Raw genomic sequence first — 26060 nt, forward strand, 5'->3', positions numbered from 1 at the left:
AGTGAGGTGCGCAGATTCTGTGTTTATAAATACCATTTTATGTGCGGGGAATGGTGTATGCATGCTTTTTGTGCGCACTCATCGTTCATGCATCTGGCCCCTGGCCTTCAGAAAAACCAACTGCGATTTCCTACTACAATATTCAAAGTAAAAACCTGACAGTCATCTGTGGTTCTCCCTTGCCCCGCCCCTCCGTGCGCCCCGCAGGCAGGCAGGCAGGCAGCACACCCACCCACCCGCCGCACCGAGCGAGCCCAGCCGTCGGTAACGGAGAAGATGGCAGAGCGGCAACAACAGAAGCACGAAGGCAGGGTAAAGATCGGCCATTACATCCTCGGCGACACGCTCGGAGTGGGAACATTCGGCAAAGTAAAGAGTTAAGTCATGTTTGCATGTCATGCCGAGCAGAGTGTGAACGTCTGTATGTTTCTGTTGGGAGTATGAAGTACTTGCTGTGCCTCCCCTCTCCAACGGACAGTATTGAACTTACCGGTGGTCAGTGAGCAGCCTGCGTAGCTGCATGGTGTAACGCTTGGAACGGAAGGAATTTAAAGCGTACATATGTTCTGAGAATCCGGCCGCTTGAAAGTCAAATTCTTTCACCGAAGCGCCTATCTGCAGCTACTGTTATCAGCTATGGCAGGTGTAATTACCTGGGAGACAATAGCTACAAGGAGATGCACAGTCATACTCGAATTATTATTGTATATCCAGGTATGACTTTGTGTTGTGGTAGGTTTCTTTGCCCTGTCTTGCGGTAAAGGACATCACTGAAGCTCACAGCTTGCCCACCGTGTGAGCTTAATTGTTAACTGACAATATTTTTTATAAACGGTGTAGCTAGTCCGATATGTAATCTCATTGCCAGCCACAGTTAGCTAGTTAAGTACCCGCTAAATCGGGCAAAAATCTATTACAGGCGTAAAGTTTTACCATAGCAGCATATGCCAGGATCTTATTTCAGTTTTCTTAGCTAGTTTTTGAGCACTCTGTGTGACCTTGTGAGCTTTAGCGTTAACTCCATTCTCACCTCGCCTGTTTCTTGTGTGCGCAGTTTGATGGATGTAACTAAACTTAGCTGGGGGGTTAAACCCACATAAAGCCACGACTACATTTTCAAATGGGTTTAAATATGTTTGAGGGGAAATTACTCTGCACATTCTAGCAAGTAGTAGGAAGCAAATTCAGTCTAAAGTCAGTCTTTAATCAAATTTTGCTAATGGTTGCTCGTTTTAGGCAAGTTCCTAGGTGGAAGTCCGCCTTTTGTATTAATGTTTCATAACTGATAATGTGTTTGTAGTCTAGCTGTAATAGAGGTTTGGCAGCAACAATAACAATGTGGGCACTTAGCCTCAGGCAGACAGATAGCTTCAAAACCCTAAACAATGAGAAGGCCAAAAGATAAGGGCCAAACACACATCTAAAAACACAGTTTGCTCACTGCTATGAAAAGCCTGCTATGCAACAAGTCTCCAAATCAAAGCTGAACCCATTAGTACCTCTGTCTGCCTCCCTTGGGCATCCATATATCTTATGCCTAACTGCCTGTCTATAAGCTGTATCTGCTTCATATCTGTATTCTTTTGTTTCTAGTCGGCGAGCATCAGTTGACAGGCCATAAAGTGGCTGTAAAGATCCTGAACAGACAGAAGATCCGCAGTCTCGATGTCGTGGGGAAGATCAAACGAGAGATTCAGAATCTCAAACTGTTCAGACACCCACACATCATCAAGCTGTAAGTGCAGAACGACCACACATCCTCCTATCAGATTTAAGATTCTCAGTGCTGACAGTCTACATCAAGAGATAGCTGAGCTCTGTTAAATTAGTGGCTGTTGTAATGCCGGCCATGCGCTAGGTCGTGTTCTCTGTGTGTTGTGGCATGCTTTGCTTGTTCCTGTTTGTTTACTATAGCTGTGATGTACTGAGCATGCCCACAGGGCTCCCAGGAGGTAGAACACACAAACATACCAATGCACACACACACAGGCTTTGGAGTAGAGAAAGAGATCTGTTCTGGTTAGTACAAATCTCCAGTTAAGGTGATAAAAGTTACTGTAATTCCTGCAGGGCTAAAACCTTCTCCTCATCAAGGTGTCTCAGCTCCTCTTGTCTTTTCTTCTTTGACCTTGCCTTCATTCTCTCTCTTTCTTTCCTTCTCCCTGGCCTCTTTCTCCTTGTTCGTCTATGTCTCTGTGTCTCTCACAACAATCTCTGTGTTATTTTTAGGCCAGGGTTAGGGTTAGTCTTCTGTCACACTGTAAGCTATGGAAGATATGTGAGCTCTCAAGTTGTGAGCCGGAGCGCTGTGGAGCCCTCGGACACAGACATATACATTTACAAACACAGGCACAAACACACATTTCATTTACGTATATACACAGTCTGCTTGCAGGTAGCTTCAGGCATGGAAGTAGAGCTGAGCAAAGCAGACTGTGTGATATTATAGTGGCTGTAATTATAAAGCCGGCATTAAATGAAATGAATCAGAACAAATGCCTTAACATTTCCCTCAAGTGCTCTCACTGTTTACATTTCCTACAGACTCTTTATGTGTGTGTATAGAAGACAGAAAAGGAAAGAGATTGTGATTTGCTGTGGGTTTATTTCTCCCACGGTGCTGGCAGTGTTGTGCTACATACAGCTTGACAGGAATGAAGTGGATTATGATGAAGTGCAGAATCCCCCATGAGCAACCATTCATGAGATTGGGCTGGCATTTTAATACATCTGACCTTTATGAAAATAATGCACACACTCAACAGCTATATATTACAGCCTCACCTGTCTTTGTGTTTGTTTCTGTGTCTCTATGCTGCACATGACTGTGTTGATTTACTGTATATGTGAGATAAAAGCCTTTCATTGATATATTTTTATAGTTATGGCTACATTACAGGCTTAAGGGTTAATATATCCTCAGTTAGTCCATGTTAGTACAAAAAATACAAATGTGTGTTTGTTTGTTTTAGGTACCAGGTGATAAGTACACCCACAGATTTCTTTATGGTTATGGAGTATGTGTCTGGAGGTGAGCTGTTTGACTACATCTGCAAACATGGACGGGTAAGATATTTCATCTGTTCATCGACTGGTAGATCTGAGTCACCATCCGCTGGGTTCCCATGGTCACTCAGTCATCAGATATTGTTAGCGGACTAGTAGCCACAGCTCATGTTGGTAATGGCATTGTGAAGCAGTGTGTAGTGTGGACCACTACCTCTTATTAAACACCAATGAAGTGATATTATTTGAAATTGAATGTTTGACAGTTTGTGGTAACAAAGTAAGACTCCTGGTGTTTCCTTGACATTAGCAGTCATATTGTATTTTTTATGTTACGTTGTAAATAATTTTATTAAGGAAAAGTTATTTGAGCACTTTTACTCTTTTGTCCTCATTTATTCTTATTCTCTAGAGGGATTTAAATGCTCTTTGCACATGATTTATACTGCAAATATCCCCATCACTCACTCATATTTTGCATGAAATAATTTACTCTTTTCTGCTTTTAACTACTGTTGCAGACTTCCAAATGATATGATTTATAGTTTATGAGTCATGAAAATGTATTTGACAACAGTGCTCCAACACATCATCACTGCACCATTATAACTGAGAGCTGTAAACGATTATTTTAACATCTGTTCAGTTAAATGTTCACTTCCAGTTTTTTGAGATTTACAGTCAAGCATGGTTTTCCATAAACACACACACATTCAAGACAGATACTGACTGTTTTGTTAGGTAGAGGTGACCTCTTCTGGGACCGGCCTCTATTTTTAATAAAACAATCCTGCTTGAACTTTATCTGGGCCCTGAGCCACAGCAACTTCATGCCCAAACCCAAGTATGGTAAATTTGTTCTAAACAAGACGGCTTATAACTTAATTATCCACCATTCTCTCCACAGGCCTGTTTCTGAGCTTGCTCTATAACATTCTGCCTCATATTCATATGTAGTTAAACACTTTTGGATCAGAGAAGTACTAAGTACAGCCACAGTCCAACCATCTCCATTCATATTGTGTGTTTCAGGTGGAGGACACAGAGGCTCGCCGTCTTTTCCAGCAGATTATCTCAGCTGTAGACTACTGCCACAGACACATGGTGGTCCACAGAGACCTCAAACCTGAGAATGTCCTGCTGGACGCCAACAAGAACGCCAAGATTGCAGACTTTGGTAGGATTTGTAAAGAATGAGAAAGAGTTACAGCTACGGGGAGGGATGAAGGAATTGGTTTGGCAGAAGAATTGTAGCATAACAGAACATAACAGCAGAATATGTTCGGGGGAGAATAAGAATGAGAAAGAGGCAGAGTTTGTGGCAGAGCTGGAATTAATCAAGTAATTGGACAGTATGATGAGAGCCCAGTGACGGTTTGTTGAAGAAAAAGTATAATTACACACTTAATTATATACCTGTGGAAAAGTGTGAAATCACAATCAAGTACTTGTTAACCTCATTGTTAAATGAGAATTAATTTCACCGAATACATTTTCTTATCACTTGTGCCATAATTATTCAAGCTGACTGGTTAAGAGAAAGCGCCTGATGCAATATGACCATGAAAGAGAGAAATATTTAAAAACATGTGAAGACCCTTGTGCGCAGCAGGGTGTGCAGGGTGGAGAGAGGTCCCCTAGCAACGGAAAGGTCTCATATCAAGTCTGGCAGGAAGCCTTGAGGCCCAGTGTCATCTGATAGGGAAGGAATTGGGAGGGGAGGGAGGTGCGGCAGGGGTATACAGCAGGAGAAGTGTTTTGGCTGAGAGTAACAGACACTGGTGAGCAGTGAGAGGGAGTGTTAAGGGCACAGGGATAAAAGATAAAGGGAAGGTCAGCACATCGCAGGGCGTCTGGTGTTTAGCGTTTGGATGAGGCCCTGGCAGGCAGAGAGCGGCTCATCCAATTAGAGGAGCTTTGTGTATAGAGCTTATAGTCTTGGCGGGTAAAGGAGGATAAAGATATCAGCGGCACCCACAGTGTATAGCTCTCTTACCCTTCTCACTCCAGGCCATGTTCAGTTTAACCTATGTTCATCAAAGGATTGAGACGGAGTAATAATATGATTATAGTGCATTATTTCAGCAGTTTGTGTCACTCTCAAGGAAAAGACAGAAGGGTGTTAATGTGTGTTTGCTTTGTCATCGGCCGACAGGTCTGTCAAACATGATGTCAGATGGGGAGTTCCTGAGGACGAGCTGTGGCTCACCCAACTATGCTGCTCCAGAGGTCATCTCAGGAAGGTGTGTGTGATCACAGTAGTAACAACTTATCTGCTTAATGTTTAAATTACAATTATTTAATCATCATTAACTATGTGGCTTTAGGAACAAAATATTTTTGGACTGAAACCCACCTTGACAGAAAAAGAATTATTATTTTCTCTTAACTGTACTGTGTTGTCAAGCACTCATTGACTATTTATATACCAGTTTTGGCTGCTACATAGGAGGAGTTGTAGTTGCTGACATATACATTAATAAACCCCTAAGGCCATAAAAGAATTGCCTCATACCTACTTAATGCTGCAATAAATATGAATATGTGAATTATACTGGATGAATTATTTGTTTATATACTGCTTGTCAATGCTATGTGATAGGGGTTATAATAAAATGCCACCTGTTTGTGCGTTGCACGTACAACAGTAACACAGTGTGTGTTTAGTTGGTTACGTGTCAAATCCTCTCATCACTCTGCCAGGCTCTATGCAGGCCCAGAGGTGGACATCTGGAGCTGTGGGGTGATCCTGTACGCCCTGCTGTGCGGCACCCTGCCCTTTGATGATGAGCATGTTCCTACGCTGTTTAAGAAGATCAGAGGAGGAGTCTTTTATATCCCAGAGTACCTGACCCGCTCTGTGGCCTCGCTGCTGATGCTCATGCTACAGGTGGACCCTCTGAAGAGAGCCACTATCAAAGACATCAGGTACTGACTCCGTTCTGTAGGGTCAAGACTACTGTGTTTGACAACAGTGTGACTTCATGCAAGTTTAAATGACATTTTGAGATGGATAAAATCAACATTAGGTTTGGTTTAATAGTTAAGAGTGATGACTTGACATTAGTTGGAGTTGACTGATTATCCTGTCCTCTCTCAGGGAGCACGAGTGGTTTAAGCAGGACCTGCCAGGCTACCTGTTCCCTGAGGACCCGTCATACGATGCTACAGTCCTGGATGAGGAGGCAGTCAGAGAAGTGTGTGAGAAGTTTGAATGCCCTGAGTCAGAGGTTATGTCCAGTCTCTATAGCGGGGATCCACAGGTACACAAGAAATTGGTCTTTTCTCTGTTCTCTGATCAAACTGTGATTGTTGTAATATTTACCTTATATTCCACAAAGTTATGTATGAATTTACAATATGTACGTTTTTATATGTTCAGGGTGTCATAACCGTGTCAGAAATCACTTGGCATTTAAACAATGTGACTATGGGCCTCATGCAAGAACATTTTCGTATTTTTATCCTAAAACTCTCAGACTTTTCTCTGTGAGGTTTGCTCGTATTAGTGTTCCAAGTAGGATTTAACAAACTCTCTTAACTGCCTGAACTTTTTGTAAATCGCTCGTTTCAGTCTGATGAAAGTCACCTGTTCATGAGGAGGTGCACGTTCGTGAGACATTGTCACTAGCATAATCCACACCCCAAAAATGTCCATATAAGACGCCATGTTCCATTTGTGGGAGAGTTTCATTCACAGAAAAGTTCCCAAAGAGTAAAAACACCACGCAACTTCAAGTCCTACTTTCAATAATCAGTAGACAAAAACACAGGAGTGTCAGTAGTAGGAGACCCAAAACAATTAGAAAATATGAATCCGGCTGACCTGTCATCAGAGCAGCTCTGCACTGTGACAGAAATAAAGAGGGAATACTTTGACATGAAGTTAGATGCTAAAGAAACATCTTTCTAAAGCAAAGCTTTTAAAGATGGGAGGCGTTCAAGGGATGTGACAGTCACAGAGATATTAGAGGAGAATATTATAGTCTACAGGTGATGTTACACTGTCAGCTGGAACACAAGATGATAGTGGACAGAGAGCTGCAGACACACAGAGGCAGCTGTCGCACTGAGAGAAGTTTCCTAGCAACTACTGAAATGAAGAAATTGCTGCACCAAAATATGACCATAAAAGTCATAAAATCTGAAAAACCTTCCAGTAAATTAGCAGCCATGATGATGATAACATGGTAAACAGGATATTAATTATACATTGTCAAGTTTGTTTTAGTTATATATTTATTGTTTGTTAATTTCAGTATCATATTTAAATGCCAAATGAATTCAGATTAGGACATTATAAGTCAAACAAACAAATAAATGTTCTTAAATCACTCGTACGTGCATCTTAAGAATGAATCTGTTCATATAAGTGGTTCCTGCATGAGGCCCAGTGCTCTAGTAGAGGCTGTTGGTGAAACTGGAGTTTGCTCAGTTACTGATGTCCTCATCTGCTCTGCTGTTGTGGCTATTATTGGCCCTGTTACCGTAAATGCCCTGCTCTGCTTCTGTCTATTTAAACAAACCACTGTTGATGCTGCAAAAAATGTAAGTGTATGACAGATTGAATTAATGTGTTGCTGCCTATAATCAAGCTCAGTTTGTGCTTCTTTTTTACTGTCTTGTCGTCTGGTGGAAATATGTGTGGGGTGGATTAATATAAGAGTTGTTGTAGAGTTTAATAATCTGAAGGTTTGATCCTAGCCTCAGTGAATTATCATCTTTTAACTTCTCATCCTCACTCTGTCCATCCAGGATCAGCTGGCTGTAGCCTATCACCTCATCATAGACAATCGGCGCATCATGACTCAGGCCAGTGAGTTCTACTTGGCCTCCAGTCCTCCCCAGGGGTCCTTTATAGAGGAAGGCATGCTGCTACCCCCGGGGGTCAAACCTCACCCAGAAAGGATGCCTCCGCTCCTGGCTGACAGCCCCAAAGCTCGTTGTCCTCTGGATGCTCTGAACACCACCCGACCCAAACCCTTGGCAGTGAAGAAAGCCAAGTGGCACCTGGGCATCAGGAGCCAGAGCAGACCCTATGATATCATGGCCGAGGTGTACAGGGCTATGAAACAACTCAACTTTGACTGGAAGGTAACAGGATATGTCTTACACACACACACACACACACACACACATGTATCTGGATATATCAATAGTAAATACACAAGCATACTCATGTAGTTAATTGTCTTTTATTTGTGTTGCAGGTGGTGAACCCATACCATCTGCGAGTGCGGAGGAAGAATCCAGTGACAGGCAACTTAGTAAAAATGAGCCTGCAGCTCTACCAGGTGGACAACAGATCCTACCTCCTCGACTTCAAGAGCATTGATGGTTGGTGATTGACAAAACTGATTTCAAAACAAGTTGGAATTAATACATACATCACTGCACCGACTTATATTAAGTCATACTAAGCCCTTTCATATATTTTTAGTTTCATTTGTATACATTTTTTAATTTGTTATTTAAATGTATTTCATAATCCACTAAAATAACGTAGCTATATGAAAGACTGATAAGCTATTACACACAAATTCAACGTTTTAAGCTCCTTTGGCCTCTCTGCTTCTTCTACCACTGCTTGTTTTTCATCTTCTGCTTTTGTGCTCTTGCCTAATTGGCTAAAAGTGAAAATTATCTGTGAATTGAACTTGAAACAGTAGCCTTTGTCAAGTCCATTTTTATTTATATGGCCAAATATTACAAATCACAAATTTGTCTCTTGGGGCTTTACATTCTGTACAACATACTTCCTCAATCCTTAGAACCTCGATTTGAATAAGGAAAAACTCCCCCCAAAAAAACCTTTAACAGAGAACAAACAGAAGAAACCTCATGAAGAGCAACATAGGAGGGATCCCTCTCCCAGGACGGACAGACATGCAGTAGATGTGTGTACAGAATGTACAAAAGATAGAGAAATTACAGTATGGAAAAATAGGATGACAAAAGTATGGATAAATAGTACTGAGTCCCTATTAACAAAATCATTTGGAGACATGTTCTGAATTCAGTAATTGCATTTACTAATGAACATGCAAAATAAAAATGAAAATTCAATTCAAAAGACTGATGCTGATGCTAATGCTGCTATCCTCTGCTCCTCTGGCCCCCAGATGACATCATTGAGGCAGTGGGCTTTAAATCAGGTTCGTCCACTCCCCAGAGGTCGGGCTCCACAGCCGGTCTCCACAGACCGAGACTGAGCATCGACTCAGCGAGCCCAGCGATGGATCTGCCCCAGCTCAGCTCTTCTCTCCCAGGGTCCCTGTCCAGTAGCTCCTCTCTACTCACCCCACGTCAGGGATCACACACCATGGACTTCTTTGAAATGTGTGCCAGTCTGATCACTACACTAGCACGCTGAGACCTGCTGACTCCTAACCTCGCTGTAACCTGGATGTCAGTGGGGTTTTTAAGCTAAGTGCAGATCTGGGATGTAGGGAGTGTAGATGTTTGGAGCGACTTCCTCTCTCTGTCTCCTCTCCATCTCTGTTCTAGTTGTATCGGACTGGAAGGGTGAATGGAAAAGTGAAAAGCCAGTCAGGTGTTCACTTCAGATGAAGGAGAGAGAAAGAGGAAGCCCTTAGCAGCAAGAGGGATTAATAGCTTTTTTTCCCCTTGTTTTAACACAGTCTTTGGGTCAGAGTCTTGGTGTTAAAACATCAGGTCACGGTCCCTGAAAACTGATCCTGGGACTGGAATCTGTGAACTGGTGGAAGCCAGCAAGGAGGGCGAGTTCTCAGTCGTGCTGGAGTCAGCAAAGGTCAAGTTCACTGTCACTCCTATCACTAATACCTTCAATCTGTTATCAACTGCTGAAATGTCATCACCCACCATAACACTTAATGGCGGGACATCCTGCTGAGTTTGCCCCAGACACTGATCAGAGGTCAGTTTTGCATCTTGTCTTATATTTTGATAAGGGCACTGGTTGTTAGAATTGACATTAAATCTGTGTCTGAGGGAGCCACATGTAAAATTTTATTTCAGGTTTTATATGGTTTGTAAAGAAAACAGCTTTTGTTATCCATGTATATTATATTTATATTACAATCATATTACGTAGCTGAAAAGGTTGACAAAGGCATACCAAATAACAAACTTTATACATCATAAAGAAGATGATTATTATTTAGATATCAGATCCATATTTATTTTTGAGAGATTGTTTTTTAGGCACTCGTAGGTACATTATTTAAACACTGCGTCAACATAGAGTTTTATCCTGATTTTGAATAGATTGTAGACGATTAATGAACTTAGAGAGACAGCAGGATAGTAGAACGATAATACTCTGCATGGTACTGACTGTGTGCTGCTTTTAGTATTAAGCACAGATACACACCATCTCACATGCATTTCTGCAACCTCAGTGGACTATCCTGATGTATTTCAAAGGTAACATTCATTCTCACACAACCATCAATTTATATATTCAATAGCCGTCACAAATATGCAAAAGGGAAACACGCACGCACACACGCAGACTCCTTTCACCTCAGTTGAGCCCTTAACAAATGACAAGCTGAGCAACTGTTAATATGCTGCTCACTCATGCATGCACAGAATGTAATTAAAAAGAGCAAGCAGCTCTGTGACATGAAGAGAGCAGACATGGCAGTCTGTCACATATGCAGTAAACTACAGAAAGACAGTTGTCCTTTTCATTTCATCATAAAGCCTATAAAATAATCCTTAGACCTAATTATATGTCTTTAAATTTATTTGTGTGACCAAAAGTACCTATAATGTATTAGTTTATATATTTAAAAAACACATATTGTTTATTTTTTACTTGATAAAATTACTTCAGTAGTCAATCAATGTTTTAAATTAATTTTATAGCCTAATTAATCGACTAATCTGTTCCGCAGTAATAAATGAAATCAGCCCTCTGTCCATCCAATAGATAATAAGGTTATGATGAGAGGAGGAGGAGGAGGAAAAGAGGAAGATGACGTGTGAGATGGTGTTTATCTGTTGTAGGACAGAATAAGCCACAGAAACCTTTCTCCAGTTGCCTTAAAAAAATTGCAACACAGTAATCCTGTGCATCTGTTTATGGATAGTGTGCACGTGAGCCAGTGTGTGTAGTGGAGATGAGATGGGTAGAGTCACATGATTGTCTTGTTTTCTTACTGACTGAACACTGGTTTATTAGGAGGATCTTTGCAGTGGTTTGAATGCCTGTGAGAGCAGGAACGTGATGCTTTGGTGTATTGTAGACATTGGAGCTGTTGTCGTGTATCTTCTGTTTAGCCGTTGTTGTCGTCTCTTCGGTCTGCACTTTAAAACTTATCCGTTGAGGCCAGCAGATTGCATCACACACACACACACACACACATTACTGCACCTGTTGTATTTGGTCCTACATTTTGATGAATGACGCACTGTTTTATAAGTGTTCTGCATTGATCTGTCAGTTCGTACCATAGTGAGGTGTGTATCGCTGTTGTCATAGAATCGTATTTATTCATAATCTTCTTCTGACTGAATGTAAAGTGAAAGCTGGTGCTGCTCAGATAAATCCTCCTCTCTGTCTCTCTCTCTTTTTGTTCTTCTGGTTTTAAAGCAGTGTTGTCGTTGGACTGTTGCCTTTCTACTGCTCTCAGTAAAACACAGAGGATAGAGGGGGAGTACATGCTCTACTTTAGACTGGTGGCACAACTGTGGAACCCAAAAATGGCCAATATTTAATCATTCAAAAATTCTATAATTATACTCTAACCCTGAGCTCTTTCAATTAAGTTTTATTCATCATTGTTATTTTAATTTAGTGATACAACTGTCATGAAAAGTGACAAGAAATTAATAAGAATATAATAATATAATAAATGAGATAAAATGTTATAATGATGGATGGGGTTCGGCCGTGTTGGAGGTTCACACACAACAGTCTAGATAACGACTGTTCAACTAAAAAACATGAACAGAGTACTCTGTTGGACCTACGATAACTAGATATGAGCTGAGATTATAGTTTGTTATTCTGCACAGTTCTCACTGTTGTTCTGAATCATTTTTGTCTGCTTCGTGTTTTTAAATGGATCCAGTGATTTTTTGCCTTATGAGAGCACGATGAAGGCTTACGGTTGAAACAGTGAGAGCCACGTCCTTTGCTCTCTGCTGAAACCCTTTATTGCATGTATTCTGTTTTTATGTCCGGTGCAGGCTTGTCTTTGCTGTCTGTGACGGTACCTCTGAATACACTTTGATGTCAGGGAGAAACTCTGCTCCCTGCTGCAAGGCACATGCAACTGCACACACACCTTTATAAACACCAATTCATGTTCTGTCACTACACTCTATTGCTGTGTCTTAAATGACTTGTCCTCTGTATAGTGAGCTTTTTTTGGTCACATTAGGATATCTGGCCAGTTATGCATTTATTCCTGATACTGCTGTTGGTGACAACAATATAAAATGATGATCAATGAAGTGCACTATCTTGGACAAGTCATGTTGGGACTTAAAAACTCCTCTGATATAACCAGTATTCACTGTCAGATGTAGTACTGTACCATTACAACTGTATGCAACTACCAGTGGCATGTTAGTCATGTTAACTCTAATGTGTTTAGAGCTGCGACACACATGCCAGAGGGCCTAATCAATTACAGACTTTTACGTGTTGTACCAAAGTGAGTATTTTCACAGCTCTCTGTTTATCTGTGGTGGGGTTCTTATGATTAGTGTAACCTTAAAACACCCCAGTGTGTGTGTGTGTGTGTGTATGTGTGTGTTTGTGTGTGTGTGTGTATGTGAGAATGTATACAAGGTTGTGTGACTGTGAGAGTGTGTTTCAACTGTCTCTTCCTGTCTCTGTCTGATTGGGGTTTGGATTTCTCTTGTTATGCACTGCATGATATTGCTGTTATGATTTGCACTTTAATGAGTATTTATTGAAAAACAATAAACAAACATAAAATGTCTGGAAGTCTGTCAATTTGGATACTTTACACACCACAGAGGATTATTTTTGTGTTTTTTCCAGAGAAAATGGCCCTCCTACATGTCAACAACAGTATTTTACATGAATGTGACCTCAGGTGATCATCACTACTTTACTTCCTCTTTCTGTTATACTTATCATTCACCAGCTTGAGGGAAAGAATATATAGGAGACACATAAAAGTGACACCTGCTAGACATCAACTCCATAAAAAACAACGAGAATTAAGCTTATGGATGATGTTTCCCTCCAGAAGATGCAACTATGACTAACACATAGCAACTGGTACTAGTAGAATCCTTATGTTGTATGTTTATGTGACATAATTGATGATAATTGCTGTGCCTTTTAAGATAATTATTTTATTAAACTAATGTGGTAAAAACAACACTTAAATACTTAAGAGTAGTTACAATAAGCACTACCATAATCCATAATGAGCTTGAACAAAATAATGAGAGTAAATAAAATTACAAAGTAGAACAGATGTACAAAAAAAGCACAATAATGCAAGCAATTGGAAATTGTAGGTACATTGGTTTTAAACAGTGTTTATCAGAGATGTAGAGATTCACATGCAGGAGGACAAAGCAGGAAATTACTGAAAATAGATCACATCACTTCCAGTTGATGACTAAAATTAAAAATCTAAAATAAAAAAGTCTTTTTTTCGTTTATAAGATTATTATCTATATTGCTATATATTTATTTCCCTTGCTACCAACACTGTAAACTGGTAACTAGTGAGTGGGACAATAATTTCATCCAACCCAACCAGTAATTATCTCTAAGGTTCTTTGAACTGTTCTGTAATCCTGGACTGTGGATTAGTGGTTGGTCCTGAGGAACAAGCTGGTAGAACTGAGACTATTGACAACTGGGAGCAAGGATGAAAATGATGAGTAAACAAATCACATCAAGTGTAATTTAATCTACAGGAGCCTCCAGGGTCACAGGACCCTCAAAACCTGTGTGTCTGCAACAGATTGTAGGTCCTTTCCTGGAATCAGCAGTTCACCTTGGTCCAAGGTTCTAAGTCACAAAGAGCCACCAGTCAAACTTCTCCCCTACTGGTTTCACACAGAGTGCTTCAAAGAACAGAAATAGCCCACAAAGAGCTCCATTTGCTGAGATGATGTGTGGCTTGTTGAGAAATCCACATTTCTTGCTCCTTACATGAATCACCACGCTGACCCATAAATGCAGTCGCCAGGTAAATAAGGTCATAGTCAAGAGGTTGAAGTTATTTTCACAGTATATTAGGTGACACAATATGAAGAAAATCACCCTTCTGTCTGGCTGCTTTTTGTTCCTCTGTTACAAACAGAAACAAACATAATGTCAGGATGCGAAGTGCACAGTGATGAGTAGTGAGGAGAGAGTCCATGAGATTCATCCTCACCTTGTTCCACGATGGTTACTCCACGATCAATCAGCATACACATCAGGAGGAGGTAAAATGAGCATCTCAGGATGTTCAAAATCCATTTCCTGTGTTGACCTAGCCTCAGGTCTGTGGAGAAACAATACAACTCTTATTTAGTTGTTCTCTTTGAGTGGATCCTAAAAATTTAAAGATCACTCACAAACTATCCTCCACCACCCCCTACTCTCTTGTTCTTCAGAAACTGATGTACAATATGTCAGTGCTCCAGTGTTTGTCACTGTAAGAATAGTGGCAAAGGAGGGTGACAATGCTTATAACACCACTGGAGGGCAAAGCAAGTTTTACTTCTTGGTAGAAGAGACTTGGATTTCCCCATCTGTCTCTCAAACACACAAAAAATCACTTTCACTCTTTTCATGCGTAGCAACCCGTTCAACGCAAAAAGGAAGAAGACTTGTCTGTCTACAGGTTGCACAACATGCTCAGCATTTTTGTGTGTGTGTGTGTGTGTGTGTGTGTGTGTGTGTGTGTTTGTGTGTGTGTGTTTTACTTACAGGTGAACTGCTTCTTCCTTTGTAAGCACAAGACCTGAAATGGAACCAGACAGTATTTTGGCGTTAAAGTTTGAAAATCCACTTATCAAACACATCAGATGCTTTATAAATGGGACAGATGGATAAATGGATTTTTCAGAGAGTGACTGAATTAGTATAAGTATTTATGATATACTTACATACATACATACATAATATACATACATAATTTATATCATGGCACAGTATTTATATATTTGGTGTATATTGTATATTTCTAGTCAGAATTTCAATATATTTTTTCTATATTTTAGGTTGGGAGCTTTTTCAGGCATCACTTACTTGTCTCAGGTTCTGTGCTGCTGTAAGAAAGAATGAAAAGCAGAAATTAAAAGCTTTGTTTGTTTGTTTGTTTGTTTCCGTATGTGTGTGTTTATGTATGTGTGTACAGTAGGTGCACAGGTTTGTGCACCTACTGTACAGATGGCTACCTGGCAGATGGCTCCACAGGTTTGGGCGAATGGAAAAATGTGGCCAACTTCTGAAGTGCTTCATGTCTTGCTCTGATGAAAAAGACAAATACACATGTATTGTATAACCACAGCCTGCATGTATGGGTAATTATTGTAAAATAAATAAGCAAAGTAAACTCACTGGACATGGGAGCCATCTGCGATGATGTCACTGTGACTGTGCTGATGGTTTATGCTCAGGTCTTTGTTTCCTTAGAAGATAAATAAAACAAGACAGATAAATATGAAACATTTTCATGACACATATCTGCAACATTAATTACACTGATAATCACACCAGATCATAAACCCTTAGCTTGTCCCTACACACTTAAATAGTGACATCTTCCTGTTTACACAAACAACCTGCTCATCTAATGAGTCACATAGCTGTGATTCAGCGTATGAAGTATGCAAACCGGCTGACAGGCCAGTCAGTCTTTAAATGATGTTACGAACTGGAAGTTGCATGACATCGGTAGTTTTGATTAGCATTGATTTGTTGTGTCAATAGAAAAAATACCCAGTTTGACAGTAATTTAGTCCTATGGGTAAGAACATTTTGTTGATAAGAGAGCTCAGAGGGAAAGCTCAGCTACATAGTCGTGTGCCGATTTTACAGAAAACCTACAGATAACAGCTGTAAGATTTCATGTCAACAATGCAAATTCTAATGTGACGTTACTTACAGCATACATGTGTCAACAAAAGCTTTGCAAGAACTGCATAATGCTATCAGCACAAAGGCACAGAATCATAGACGGTGAAACTCTTCCACTGCCTCTGAATCTATGTCTTCACAGTACAAACCCATCTGGATACAAGATGAAAAATAGATACTGTGCGTATATAAAACATTAATCAATCTCTCTAATGTAACACTGCATTGCGGAAAGTTAACTCCCTCTCCTGTTAAGTTTACAGAATCAAGATGTTTCCAGTATCTCTTGTTTATTTTATCCGCATACCACCATAAAGATAACACGTAGCGGAGATACTACATGAAAGGACACATACTTCCCTCTGTCACACTTTTTTGGGTGGACATTAATGATATAACATACTTTTGGTCACCTAAAGCACTATCAGTAGAGTTTGTCATACAACACAGTTCAAATAGTCTAGTGTCTTACCCATGTCTGGCACAGAGAGAGTCCTGGTGTGGCCCCTGCAGAGAAAAAGATACAACCTCAGTGACAAATTACTGTAACTGCTGCTGATCGGTTTGTATCTATAGAGCCACGTAAACTGAACAAAACTGCACAATTCAGCTGGTGTGATTCAGGCTAACATGGACTTACATTGGAGTCAGTGCATCTGCAGTTTCAGTGGGAGAGGAGAGAGGGTCATCATCATCACAGGTCCATTCCTCACTGTCATATTCAACTGAAAATACATCAACACCACATTCACTGCTAAATAAGTTCAATATGTACTGTTATTATAAATGTGAATAGAAAAATACTTACAACTCTCTGTTGATATTGGGTAATGATTTGAAGTCCTGAGAAAAAGAAAAAAAATATAAATCTTCTTTCTCTTCCATATAATGACAGATGAGTGTCTGTACACAGTAAGTTTCCCGCACATACCTGCTTCCTGTACTGGTGACCTCTGGCTCGAAAACATTGCCGCTGCTCTTGCGAGTGACCGCTGCCTTCTTTCCCAGCTCCAACATCTCCCTGATGTCCAGCTCCACATGATCCACTGCTATATACCCATCTGAAAAACACACACAGAGTCACTGATGAGGTCCACAATCAAAGATTACGGGACACTGAGTTACTTTTCAGGGAGTTTTTCAGTCACTTGTTACTCAGAATTTATGCAGCTGCAAAAAGGGAGTTGATAAAATGTAGTAGCTTTCTTGTGTTTCACACCCATGCTGCAACTAACAGGTTAAATCAAATTGTGTGCATCCTTCCAGTTTGCCCTCAAGGTGCACATGTTGCTCATGATAATAGATTTTTCTTAATTTTTCTAACTAACAGTTGTTGCTGCTGTCCCTGGCCAGCCATTTCCCTTTGGGACAGTTGGTTGTTCGGATGATGCTGATGATATCACCGCTCGTGACGGGCAGATCGTTCTTGCGTCCCTTAGTCGTTACGGTAACTTTTGCCTGGTAAATGGCATCCTCCTGTCCTGTGATCTGACAAATACAGTTACAGGTTAAAAGTTAATCTTAACACGACAGATTATACTTGTTATAGAAAGTGTGATAAATATGACCTAAACTTAATAATCCTGGGAGCTTTACACTCAGTTACATAAACTACTTTTGACATTATCATTAATTTGGCAAATATACTGGACAGTGTGTTATGATCTGGCTTTATGAAAGGATAGGTTCACAATTTTTCAAGTCTGTCTAAAAATAATAGTCAGGTGCCCATATAAACATTGAACCAGGTTTTGCTCACCATTATCATTCCTCCTGCTCATCAATCAATCAATCAAGTTGGTCACATATAATCATATATATATCACAGTGAAATGTAATCCTGTCAGTTCCCTCAATTTGTGCATTAAAAAGACTTTAAATAGAATAGAAATAGAAATAGCAATAAATAGAGAAGATGGCTTCTTCTTCAAGCCATCTTCTCATTTCTCACTTGATGTACTGTTTACTGCGGGGGCCAAAGGTCACTAGCTCTGGGCCCCAGAGGAGGAAGTCTTTACCACTACCTCATCGAGCTTCCTGGAGGAGACAGACCTTGGTGATGGGCCTATCTAATGTGCTCATCTTCATCTTGACCTTGACCTGCATAGTCTGTTCTTGTCTGGGGACTGCCTAAACAACCTTCCCCATGACCCAGGAGTTGCAGGGTGAGGGGGGGGCAGTCTTAGGCAGTGACCTAATTTAGGATCCTTGTGGCCTGAGGGTAGGCTCTCAGTGCTGCCTGGTAGCTTCTTCCTGACCGCAGCAGGGAGAAAAGGCTTTTATCCAGGTGGTCGGGACCCTTAACGATTCTCCTAGCCTTATTCTCACAGCGCCTGGTGTAAATATCCTTTAGGCAGAGTAGAGCACCACCTACTGTATGTTCAGCCAAACAAACCACTCTTTGCAGGGCCTTACAATCCTGTTTGGTGCTGTTTCCTTACCAGACAATGATGTTCCCCGTCAATTTCCTCAATATTTGACAGGAAACCTGGAATTTCCTCAAGCATATACTGACCATTATAAGATAGCTTTCAAATGCACTTGTGAGTAATTTCAGTGATGTGGGATAAAATCTACAGTCCTCATTTTTAAGCAAAAATGTACTTAAATGTTTATCTGAAGATAATATGAGTCAAATAAGTGGATATCTTCCACAGTTACAGTAACATTCTTCTTTCAAGTTAAAATTTGTGTTTTTGTGTTTGTCTGGACAGTATTTTCCTGTTCAGCTGCAATCATAACAAAAAGAGGGAATTTGGCACTAAGAGACAGTAACTTTGAAACATATTGACTTGATTGATTTGACCAATTTGGACATCTGAAGCTTCATATTAGCTTCAAATAAACGTATAAATGCATGGAAGGAAAGCTGTGGATTCTGTCCCCATCATTTACATTGAAAGGAGGGATGATTATAGAAGAAAAACATGTTAATGTTCATTTGTGCACCTGACTGTGAACCTGTCCTTTAATGCTAATTACTATGAGTTTATGAGGAGTGTATTGCAAGTTCTTTGACAACTGTCCCATTATCCCAGGCATGCTCAGCCAGAGACATTGGTCTAGACAAAGTTTTGTGTACATAAGCAGGACCAAATGGATTATGGAGAAAGTCATGTTCTTATGCTGTAATATATGGCAGAAGAAAACAATAGTCTATAGATCGTTTGTCAGGAATATCACCAACAATGTTTACACTCATTCCATTTACGCCTGCACACGCTGCTCAGTTCAACTCTTCCACTGGAAGGAATGAATCCAGACAGGTTTGTATGCCAAGACATATACCCCACCCTCCCCCGCTGCTCATTTCACCTTCTATACCTCCCTTCTCTGTCAAAATAATATCACTCACTTTAAATTTCTTCTTCATCTCATTCTCCTTCTTTTCTCTCTCTTTCTGCTCTTTCTTTTCCCTTTCTTGCTTCTCCTTTAGCTCCTTCTTCTCCTTTTCCAGGCGCTGCTTCTCTTTCTTTTTCAGCTCTTTCTCATCCGGCCCCTCTGTGGTGGTTTTCTTGTCGCCTCTGCAGAAGAGAGAATAAGTGATATCGTCTTGTTTGAAAGGGACTCCTCGCAGCATGTTTAAACAGCAGAGGAGATTAAGAGGAATACAAAGGCAGACCAAACTCTCTCATCACCAACAGTGTCTAGGATAACCGCAATGAAAAGAGAACTGGGTCAAAAAAAATAGGGCCTTACTTGCCGAACCTGCCTGTCTTGCTTTTCTCTTCATTCTGTAAACACCAACAAAGAGATAAGGTTTGATTATTTTTACACTAAATCTCAGACAGGTAAGCAACACATCACAACAACAAAAAAACAGTTACTTACTGTTTCCTGTGATGCCTCAGCATATGGATCTGTAGTAAACACACAGTTAGAAGGGAGCAAAATTGTTTTAGTCAACTTTAGTCAACTCAATGGGAAACATTATAATATTCACTTTTGATACAATCCTCAAGTAAGGCAACGAAAGCCAGTCATGAGATCTGTGCAGTATGTATAATTTCTGTATATATAATCTCTCTCTCTATATATATACATATATACAGTATATGAATAGTGCTGGATTGCTACACATAGGGTAATACTGCCATTTATCATAAATTAATAGAATCATACCAAAGTCATGCCAGGATGCTAATACTGATTCAAATCTCCTATAAGGAGAAATATTAATATAATTATATTATATTATATATAATTATATAAAAAATCCAAACGGAGAATTGCACAGTTTAGTTTTCACACTAGTTCTTACTCTTTGGTGGTCCTTTGCGTTTCTTGCCCCCTTCACTCTTTCCTTTCTTTTTTGTAGCAGATGTGGTGATGTCCTCATAGACATTTTCCGTACTCTCATAGATGCCGTTGCCAACTTCTGCTTGGGGCCTAAGTGGGTTAGAGGGGTGAACAAACAGGAATCAAAACCAAGTTCTCAGAGATTAAAGAATTTGAAAGTGAATAAAGTAGAGTTGAATTTGTGTATCTTACTCTGCCATTATTTGAGAGTCCTGAGCGACAGGAAGGGAGGACTCTGGCAGACTGGATTGTGGATTATCTTGGTATTCATCTCCCAACACTGGCACTCCTTGGACCCCAGCACCCGCAGCAATTATCCCATTACTGTAAATATCTGAAAGGTTCTGTCCGTCTGGAGTATCTGGATTTGTATACTCCCCATTCCCCCACTCTGACACTGGCAGCTCTGGAGAATGTTCATCTGAAGCCACATCATCAAACTCTGGGACATCGGTGGTGTCGGTCTCTGGGAAGTCAGCAGGAGCAGGGATCTCTGCAGCAGAGGTACAAAACAATATAAAACCGATATTAGGGAGGCTGTTAATGGATACAAGTCTGGTTTCACAAAGCTGTAAGTCTAACAGTGGTGACCAAACCATTGTCCTGCAGAGGAGGAGGAGGGATGAAGTCATTCAGGGTGACAGAGGGAGGTCTGTCAGGTGTCTCTGGAGCAGGATCCACAGACTCAGGGTCTGGGATGATCCTCCTGGGTGGAGGAGGTGGAACCACCAACAGCTCTGGGACGACTTCAGAGCCCTCCTCAGTGGTGCCTTCCGACACTGGAGAGGCTTGCCCTGCAAGGAGTCAATCCCAATACATGAGTGTATCCTCAGTCTCTGTCTATGGCTAGTTTGACATTTTATACAACCACGTCTCGCATTAAAACCTCATCGGCATCTACATTGTAGCAAGAGTTGTGTTTGATACTGCAATGCAGTAAAAGCAATACAGTAAAAGCAGTGAAATGCTTAAAACTTCAGCTGAAACAGCCAAAAGGAAGTTTCCAAACACATAAAGAAAAGAAAGAGAAGACAAAAAGAGAGAACGCAAGTTGAGTGGAAGAATTTAATTTGTGAGGAAACCAAACCAGTTGAACACACTGTGAAAGTTGTTGTGATATAAGTCTGCAGAGCGGAGATAATGCAATTATGAGAGAAAAATCAGAACAGCTTAACAAAGAAAGAGACAGCAGTCCTTACTTTAAATAGTCTGCTAAAGTCTCTTTGTTTCTGTTACTTCTGTTGATTTAAAGTATTTGTAAAACACTGTTCTAGAAAGGTGCAATATAATTAAATTTTACTACTTTTCTCTCTAACAATGCATTTTTACCTCACAATCATTACCTTACAATCATCTCGTAGTGCACAGCAGGTATTTAAAAAGCAAGTACATAATCATTTGGCCTTTTAAAGAATAAATTGGAATTATTTGTCTTGTGACATGAAAACATGATAACCTGGAGTTAGCATAGATATAAAAGTGTGTGACAACACACTTGATAAAATACTAAATGACATGAGGTTGTTTAAAATTGATACATGCACCAACATGCACAATTAATATACTGTGTAAATTCGTTCATTGTCAACACAACAGTAGGCTCAGTGCACATCCCATAAGCATTGTCATTTTATCCGACATTAAAGTGTTTGTCACTGCAGCTCTGTCATAATGATGGACATGCTCCTGTCATTGCTCCTCCTTTCTGTCATTGCTGACATACTTCCACAGCTCTGCCCTACCTGCTGCTCAGTTGTTTCTGGCACAAAGGAGGAATGTCAGGACTGTTCTCAATGTATGTGTGTGTGTGTGTGTGTGTGTGTGTGTGTTGGAGTGTGCATGCATGCGTACGTGTGTTTGAATGTGTATCTTTAAAGCTGCTTCTCCCAACCAACACTTGAGGCAACCCTGTGGCATAAACCATACTATACATACCAGCTTGTATGGCTTACCCTAGTATATGGAGTTCTTTAGCTGTACAGTACGTACCTGATGTCCGGATGATGAGATATGCTCTCTTGTACTTCATGTTGAGGTGAAGCAAACAGTAAAAGAAAATCCAAATATACTGATAAAAAAGCAAGAAGCAGAGAGGAGCAGAGTCTGAGATTGAGATGGGATTAGACAAGACTTACTATGATCAATGCCATTAACTTGCTCTGGTTTCGGTGGGGCGGCATTCCCAGCCCGATCTTCATAATCAATGGGTGGGAGCTCTGGGACAGAGCGGGTGGGGCTGTGAGGAGGAGGAAGCTCTTCGGGAGGTGGGGTGTGGGAGTAGGTAGTGATGGGGTTTGTCTGTGGGCTGAGAACAGATAAGACATTATAAGATGTTAGTGTTTTTCAGTAGCATGATACACAACTCCTGCTGTGATAAAGTTGCATGTCGTTTACCTGGTGGACTTCTTGCGAGCCTTCTCCAGAGCACTAAAGATCCTCTGGTCACACGGCAGGCTCTTTTTCCCTGGGCTCATGTCCTCCGCCCTCTCCAAGACTGAGAGTGCTGAGATTGGGCGCTCAGCTTTGGGAGATGGTGAGATGGATGGAGCATCTGTGACTTGGGGAGGAGGCTCCTCCACCACAGCTACGTTTACAGCCTCGTCAGAAGCCACATCTGCAATCTCAGGTTCAGGGGGTGATGGAGGTGGAGTGGAAGTGGAGGCCACTGGAGGAGGAGTAGAGCTGTCTGGGTGTGCAGCACTGGGTGGAGGGGTTGGGACTGTGCTGGGTGTATTGGCAATGGTTTCATTTTGGCTGGCAGGTATGGCAACAGGCAGGGCAGGAGTTTCTATCTCAACTGAGGTTTCACTTTCTGAGGTTGGGATTTCAGGAGCTGGAATATCTGGAATAAAGGCTGGAGGTGGGGTGAAGTCAGGAGGAGCAGGTATAATGGAGGGCGGGGTAATTTCAGCAGTGGAATCAGGTAAGGTGGGAATGTTTGGTAGAAGGGCCTTTGGTGCAGAGATTTCAGGCTCTGGTACTGAGTCAACAAAGTCAGAAGGTACAGGAATAAGTGGAGCTGGTCCAGGAACATCAGAGCTGGGCGTGTCTAGGATGGGATCAGCTGGGACCTCCACTGAATATCTTTTTGTTGACTTCCTGAAACCCAGGAAGCCCTTCTTCTTTGGTGGTGTTGCTTTAGGAGGAGGCGTGGCTGACACCAGCTCTGCAGCGCTCTCCTTGGGAGCTACCAATGAGAACTTCTTGTCTTTACTGCTCTCTTTCTTCTGCTTCTGATCCGATGAATCAACGTCAACCTTCTCTTTGCTTCCTTTTGTCGTCTTGTCTTTACCATCTTTCAGCTTCCCTTCACCCTTGTCTTTTCCCTTTGTGCTAGTCAGGTGAGGCTTCTTGCTCTCTTTCTTCTCATCCTTGAAGACAACTCTGGGGGCAATCGCTGACTTTCCCTCCAAGGTCCGGTTGATGGAGGTGAGCAGGGAGGGGCGTGCTCCTGCAGGGAGGTAATGTGGGGGGCTCTGGGGAGGAGGGACCACTTTTGGTTTCTCTGGGAGAGCAGGTTTGATCTTGGGTTGCTTCAGGAGGAGTTCTTCATCCTGGAACTTGGCCCTCAGGGCCTTGAAGTCCATTGTGTCCTCCTGGTGAAAGGATCACACAATGCAATAGCCTCAGGTACAATACTAGTATCAGACAAATACATTCATTCTGTGTGCAACTGTTTAGGGGATTACAAAAGTTGTGTGTCACTTCACGGTGGTGCCATGCTTATGAAAGTTTCTCCAGCTAAGATGAAGGAAGAAATCATGATTTTTCTTCAGCTGATTAACAGCCATTAGTGCTACAACATGGTGACGTTTTGTTTTTATGTCATTTGCATATGGATGAGTCTGTCTGTCTAGCTGATGACTAGTTGAACAAAGTAGACAGACCTGATTTGTAGTGATGAGCCTAAATCAGGAGGGTTTCAACACATACACATAATACTGCACTTACATAGGAGGCTCATATTTGTATAATGAATTGTAGCTTCGGTTTTATTAGTCTGTTCACTGTTTGACCATAAACTCAGCCTCAGCCTACTAAAGAATCATATGAAGTGACGTTTGAACTTTTAAAGAATTATTTCTTTAAAATGACAGGAACACCACAATACGTAAATATATTTAAATTAAAAAGTTTACAATACGTCAATATTAACGTTATACTATAATAAATCATCGCTATGGACTTTCAAGGATTTCGAAATACAACATACCTGATCCATTGTGTTTTAGTATCCACCGAAACGACAAATGCCTCCTTATTCAAGTAAGTTTACTGCAGAGAGTTTTTTTTCCTCAGCCTCTCATTCTGTCTATGAAATTATACCATCAACAGTTTGTTTTATACTTTTATAAGAACTGTCTCAACTCGGTGCGTGTTTTTCATCCGCTGTGATCAAGAGAAGTGTGCGTCCCATGCGCGCAGGAGACGGTTTCAGTGAAGGAGTGAGTGTGAATGTGAATACTCACACTCATCTTTAAAACAGTCCGTCTCGTCAAACGGGTCTGTCCCTGTCTGAGCGCGAGCATTTAACGCCACACACCGAATCTCAGCAGCGTTTTTTTTTTAATGCTTCAGGAATGTCGCTCTGCTGGCGCTACGTGTGCGCGCAAATGTGACTCACTGTCACAAAGTCTTGTAGCTGGGATTGTTTTTCTTCAGTCTGTTAAATGTCGACTATGACTTTCCTCATTTATACAGCAAGTCTTTAATCTACAAATCACTGCATATTCTTGTTGAGAAAGGATGCACTCATTAAGTAATTAATCATAAGCTATAGCTTTATTGTCTGTAGCTTAAACTGAATCTTAAAGGTAAACATAGAGGAAAAGGAAACAAAAGAGGTCGGTCGACATTCCAGGTTTGTTACACAAAATACAAAAGTATTTAAGCAGGCATTTATAATATGACATAAATCACACGTCCTGGTATACAGCCTTCATAAGATCATTTTGTCTTAGTCTTATTGTCAGACTGAGCTTGTCCTGACAGGTGTGTCAGAGACGCTCAAAAGCTTAGGCCTCATATACAGAGCTGATGGCTCCTCGTTGTATGACTTCCAGGCTTGTGCTCAGTGGAGGTACTTGGTCAGGTTTGGCTGACATACTGTATGAGAGGACTGCAGCACTGTATGTTAGGCTGATTACTAAACATACAACTGCTGGTGTGGTCTGTTGAGAAAAATATTGGTCGACTAAAAACACTTAAACTGGACATTTAGATGAAACTTGAAAATAAACTCACTTTGAAACTCGTTCAAATGGTCAGTTCACCCAGATTAGACATGCTTAGTGATATCCAATGATATCATGCCAATTGTTTTCATTGTATCTGCTGAGCTTCTGAAACTGTTTCTGAGATTTCTGGCACCACAACAATGCAACTGAGGTGAACTGAATTTTATTTGTGGTGCTCACAGCATTGGAAAAAAAACATTTAGATAATTCAACTGCAACATCTGTTTCCAAACACCTCACTGTTGATAGCTTTGAGGCATTTTTCGACTACTTTCCACCACAGAAACAGCCCCACATAAAACCGCTGACAGTGAGATTGGTGGATTATCCAGCAACCCGGACACTGTTTTCAGAAAGCTGTCAAATGTAATTTTTCAGTGCTTTGAGCAGAACAAACAAACAAAAAAAAATCACAAGCATTTCAGTGTGTCCTGAATAATATGGAATTAACAAAGTGCATCGAA

At 40.9% G+C, this 26060-nt stretch overlaps 2 protein-coding genes across 3 annotated transcripts; one reads left to right on the forward strand and one right to left on the reverse strand.

The window, feature by feature from the left end:
- Window positions 1-83: 83 nt before the first annotated feature.
- Window positions 84-12947, forward strand: prkaa2 (protein kinase, AMP-activated, alpha 2 catalytic subunit). 2 transcript variants are annotated; one of them, XM_042415533.1, is made up of 10 exons: window positions 84-376; window positions 1594-1735; window positions 2973-3066; window positions 4039-4183; window positions 5162-5249; window positions 5710-5934; window positions 6107-6269; window positions 7762-8100; window positions 8217-8343; window positions 9129-12947. In XM_042415533.1, exons 1-10 carry the CDS (start codon window positions 277-279, stop codon window positions 9377-9379), a joined length of 1674 nt encoding a protein of 557 aa, XP_042271467.1. In that variant the 5' UTR covers window positions 84-276; the 3' UTR covers window positions 9380-12947. The 2 variants fall into 2 exon arrangements, with proteins under 2 accessions (XP_042271467.1, XP_042271468.1); XM_042415534.1 differs by lacking the exon at window positions 84-376 and adding an exon at window positions 412-714.
- A 71-nt stretch (window positions 12948-13018) lies between these two features.
- Window positions 13019-25867, reverse strand: LOC121899822 (titin). The gene is made up of 20 exons (XM_042415532.1): window positions 24573-25867; window positions 22754-23955; window positions 22495-22664; window positions 20956-21153; window positions 20552-20852; window positions 20322-20449; window positions 19892-19920; window positions 19760-19794; window positions 19416-19584; window positions 17389-17548; window positions 16992-17121; window positions 16869-16903; window positions 16701-16785; window positions 16533-16567; window positions 15542-15611; window positions 15379-15450; window positions 15230-15249; window positions 14909-14942; window positions 14370-14480; window positions 13019-14281 (listed from the first exon to the last, which is right to left on the reverse strand). Exons 1-19 carry the CDS (start codon window positions 24579-24581, stop codon window positions 14396-14398), a joined length of 2967 nt encoding a protein of 988 aa, XP_042271466.1. The 5' UTR covers window positions 24582-25867; the 3' UTR covers window positions 13019-14281; window positions 14370-14395.
- Window positions 25868-26060: the final 193 nt, after the last annotated feature.

This window comes from Thunnus maccoyii, chromosome 7, assembly GCF_910596095.1.
Source record: "Thunnus maccoyii chromosome 7, fThuMac1.1, whole genome shotgun sequence".
Classification (NCBI taxonomy): Eukaryota; Metazoa; Chordata; class Actinopteri; order Scombriformes; family Scombridae; genus Thunnus; species Thunnus maccoyii.